Source organism: Centruroides sculpturatus, unplaced genomic scaffold (genome assembly GCF_000671375.1).
Source record: "Centruroides sculpturatus isolate CEXI.00-Female unplaced genomic scaffold, Cexi_2.0 scaffold2903, whole genome shotgun sequence".
NCBI lineage: Eukaryota > Metazoa > Arthropoda > Arachnida > Scorpiones > Buthidae > Centruroides > Centruroides sculpturatus.
Genome location: NW_019386998.1, coordinates 1 through 5,116, shown reverse-complemented (window position 1 = coordinate 5,116; position 5,116 = coordinate 1). Strand labels below are relative to the sequence as shown.

The following is a 5,116-nucleotide window of genomic DNA, read 5'->3' as shown; positions in this document are numbered from 1 at the left end:
AGTCAAAATAAAATACAAAATGGCGACCCTCTTCTACAAACAGGCAAAACAGCCACCTCACCCCACCAAAGTCAGGTAGGGGAGAGTACCACCCACAGTTATTCTAAGAAGCAAACTTTGACCTTAGGACTGAACATGTAGTTTCTTCTATGTTAAATAAAATTTATAATCTAATTTTGTAAATTTGGGAGTGCTTCAAATATGACGTTAAAACGGTTTTATGTCGTTACAAGTGGGTTTTTTTTAACATTATCTAGTATAGTAAAATCGTAGGATCAATAAAAATTTGATGTTATATTAGGGTTGTCATTACATTTGATGACATTATAATTGGGTTAAACTGTATATTGTTTGTGCAAAATAAAAAAATAATTTCAGACGATACAATAGCCACGATTATTTTTTTAAAAAACGGGAACTTTTCGTTACGCATCGACAAAAATTCAACCTGGGCCGACACGCAACAAAGAGAAATTTTGAAATTAGATAGGCTAATTGTGGTCGTGGCTGGTGAAGTTTGAATGATCGCACCCAAAAGCAGCAATATCAAAGAAGATAGGAGAATGAGAATGAGACCTGCCATGAGTATCAAAGTGATTCCGTCTCCGAGACATAGTCGTGTCCCAAATACAGTTTTGACGTTTTACTTGTTTAGTTTTGATTCACTTACATTCAAGAAACTCAATTACTTCTGATGATATGGCTCAGCTTAAAATTAGCTACAGTACGTTGCAAAAATACAATAATTGATTTTGCTCATTGTTAATTTTCTGTAAAGAAGTCATCAGTTTTATTTAAAGGCAATAAAGAAAGTTAAAATAACACAATTAAGAGATTGTTAAGGAAAATTTGAAAGTTACTGCCATATAAACATGCATTTCATCAATAAAAAGTATTTGCATAGAAATGACAATGTACAAACTTTGGATATATTATATTATTTTTAATAACATAAATAATTCTAATTACTAAAAGGAAACATAAAAACAAAGTACTTACATTAGCAGACTGAATAGCCAAAGCATCACATCCCAGAATTGCTGAAAGTGGACCTTGTTTTGGTTGATATGTTTGCAGAGTTTTATAAACTGTCCCTAAACCCAGATGACCTACAATCTGAGAAGTCTGTTCACTGACTAATGTATCAAGATGTGCTTCCATCTAAATAGAGCAAATTAAATACTGGTAAGCATTTTAAAAAATATTCTATATAATATAATAAATTATTTTTATATATAATTACTTGTGCCTGTAGCATTTCTAATTGTTGATCACTGAATTCATACACAGTTAATGAGGAATGCATTAAATGAAGACAATTTGTTAAATAAACAGCCATATCAACAGGTGCAAGCTTAGATGCTGACATATGACACATTTGTAGTAGTGGTTCTATCATTGTTGTCAAAATCTGTTAAACAATGTCTAATTATTTTTTCATAAGTTTACAGATATAATTATGAATGCAATTTCATTACCTGAGGCACATCTTTCTGTCTATCATCAATAGATATGAGACTACCATCTTGACAACATAATATTTCTTTTAGTAATGCTAAAGATTGTGTAAGAGATTCTGGAGGCCCTAAATCAGCTGGAGGAAGTTCAATTTGCTCTAAAAGTTGGCTACAATGACATGTCATACTATTATAAAACATTTTTCTACTTAAATCTTGCAGTTCTTTCAATGTATTTAATAACTGAGACTCTACAGTGACAACTTGGCTGAAAAATAAAATTTTCAATTATTACACAAATTAAAATAATATTCAAAAATAAATGAATTTAAAAAATTTTATCTATATGTATAGAAAAAATCATCTCATACAATTTAAAGCTATCAAAATAAAATATTTTCATTTCAATGATCAACTCAAATTTAATAAAAACATTAAAATTGCATACTTAATTGTTTGGTGATAGAATTTTAACAAACTGCTCAAACAAAAGAGAGTGACTGCTCCAGGTTCTGATACTGTTACTTGTTCTACACGAACTTTTAATGGTCGACATAATCCTTCTGTTATGTGAGATAAAGCCTGTTGTATGTCTTCTTCCAAACCTATATTTACATAACTTTTTTCATTAAAATTAAAACTGAATAAGCTTTAATTTTACAAGAGAAATATATATATATATTTTATAAAATTATATAATATATTCCTACCTTAGTTTAAATTTAATTAGTTAAGTTTAAATAGGTTAAATGTACTTCAAATTTTTACTTCATTTTTATTAAGAAAGATTATATTATAATTACAGTATATTTCCACAGATAAGACGACATTTGAATCATAAAAAAAAGGCCCCCAAAATCTAGGGTCATCTTATAGGACAGATATATAAATTTAAATTATTTTTTTGTAAATTAAGACTATTATAAAAAAATGAACAAACTATAATTATTTACTAGTAGAGAGTAGGATATATCTACAAAATAGAATAGCCCATACAATGTTTTTGTGAATAGTGAAGGTCATTACCCAAATGCCAGAATCAGTACGAATGTTCGCAAAAATCACAAGGCAGTGGTGCCAGATGCAGAAAATAAAATTTGTTCATTCAAAAAATTACGAATAGGACAATTCTGTATATGCTATACAGTATTATTATTCAGATGATGATCACTGGTCTAAACTAAATTCATAGGCTGTAGATAGTTGAGGGTCATCTTATAGGACAGATATATGCTAAAACTATAAAACTTCAACGAAAATTTATACCTCGTCTTATCTGCAGAAATATACGGTATATTTTTAATCATTTATTTTTAATTGTATAGACAGAACATCAATGGATAAAATGTGACATATATCATCAGTGTATCAATATATCAGTCATTTGACATCAGTGAACATACAATAAACTCCTGTATAACACAGTCCCCTATAAAGTGAATTTGTATAACAAATTTGTCGCATTATAAGATCAGATGATTTTATACAGTTTAAAGCTGCATAAAATCATCTGATAATGCATGTCTCATATAATACAATTTCCTATGATGCGGAATGTGTCCCCTGCATTGTACAGGAGTCCGCTGTATTCATGTTTATCGTAATTATAAAGGTGATTTGTGTATTTAATTATCAGTAAGGATACAAACTAAATAGTATAGTATAGTAAGATTATACATTAAACAGTATATTTTGAAATAANAGGACCTAGATACAAAAATGATGTTAAATATTAACTTTTATTAATAATCTTTCATTTAATGTTTACTCTTACCTCCTCTGGTTAATGCATCAATAAATCCTCGAACAATTGCAGCCCTACGGGCATTTGCATATTCATCAACAGAATATTTAAATAATACAGATCTATCCTGCAAACTTTCCATTGCTTGGCAAAGAAGTGGGTTAATGTCAGGTGATTCCACAATCAAAAGTCGACATTCACCTACAAAAATATTTATTTAAAAATAAATTAATTTTACAGATTAGATACAAGAATAAAAATATAGGAAAAAGATTTAGAAAAATTATATACAGGAACCATTTTTGGAAATTCAATAAAAGAGATAAAGAATGATATCTGAAGCATTTTCATGTGCCACATAATAATGGAGATTTGTTCCAAGAAACATGCCATTAAGTACATCATACAGTGTACTTAGACAAACCTGTATGGCAATGGTTCCCAACCAACTATATTGTTAAGTCATTCTAAGTGTGCTGTGAAATAAATAAATAAATTGAAGTGACAAATTTTAAAATTTATAAATGAAAACAACAAAGTGTACTTCTACATGTTTCAAATATATTTCATAAGTTTTTTCTATGATAGTTTATGGGAACAAAATATTTGAGAGAGCCACATGATCGACCTGTTGACTAGTCAAATAAAATTTCATAATAAAGTATGCTGCAACCTTTCCATAATTGTTTGTCCAATAAATTTGAGAAACTATTGTTGTATAGTATAGCTTACTATTCAAATAGACTATATGTAACACAATAGTAAGTATGTATTTATGTATCTAAACATATTTATGCATAGAAAAGGTATAGGTGACTACATATTTTTCAGCTCCATTATAATATTATGAGACCTCCATTGTATATGTGGTTTGTCATTAAAACATTGTTGAATGATACATATCTGCATTAAAATTACTATTTCATCATGAAACTTGTAAAAAATTATATAGAAATTTTAAAAAATAATTAAAATAATTTTAATATTAAAAGACAGTGAAATAAAATTATAGGAATAACTCACAGAAAAAAAATTGATTTCTCAACATTAATTCTAAATCTATTATTACTAATTGATAACTTACTAATTACAGGAAATTACAATTTGTTCACTTGAGAAATAATGCTTTTTCTAATATTAACATATTGATTGAAAGTAGAACTTTCAATCAATAAATATGTGTTTTTTATTTATTAAATATTTAGTAAAAATTAGTATAAGAAGTGTTTGAGGTTGTTTTTCTTCCTTACTTTTTTCACTCCTAAGAATTTATTAAAAGTATATTTAATTTATTCTAATGTTTTAAAATTAAAACCATATCAAAAAATTATAAAAATTGTTGGTAATAATTTATAATTTAAAATTAGTAATGTCATATTTCTTAATCATAGTAAAAGATTGAAGATCAAGTACAAGTTGATCACATTTATCACATTAAAATAATTTTTAATATCTATTCTCGGATTAAATTTCTTAAAATAATTAGATATATTCTTTAATTGATATCTCAAAACAAATAATTTAATATGATAGTTTAAGTGATAGACCTTTATAAACTTTTATTCAGTAACTATTCCTATTCCAATTATTAATAATTTTATCCTATTGAGACAAAATATGCAGATACATGCTTTGAAATGATTTTGAAAAAGAAGAAGAAAAGGAAAACTATTTATAATGATTTTTTTAATTGAATGAATATATAATATCAATAAGAACATACTAGAATTACTGTACTTTTCATATATTTAGTAATAAATGTAAAACATATAACAGCTTGGCACTATATATACTGCTCCAATATGCTATGGCACCCTAGATAAATACACAGAGCTAAGGATTGTCAGTATATCTGTGAATTATATCATTAAATGATTTCAGCAAGTAAAAAGTGCTTTATTTATATAAAAATCTA

At 27.0% G+C, this 5,116-nt stretch overlaps 1 protein-coding gene across 1 annotated transcript; it reads right to left on the bottom strand.

The window, feature by feature from the left end:
* Positions 1-433: 433 nt before the first annotated feature.
* LOC111616029 (conserved oligomeric Golgi complex subunit 6-like) lies at positions 434-2,480 on the bottom strand. Its single transcript, XM_023357469.1, has 5 exons — positions 2,411-2,480; positions 1,906-2,104; positions 1,479-1,725; positions 1,244-1,411; positions 434-1,161 (listed from the first exon to the last, which is right to left on the bottom strand). Exons 1-5 carry the CDS (start codon positions 2,478-2,480, stop codon positions 883-885), a joined length of 963 nt encoding a protein of 320 aa, XP_023213237.1. The 3' UTR covers positions 434-882.
* Between the last annotated feature and the right edge of the window lie 2,636 nt (positions 2,481-5,116).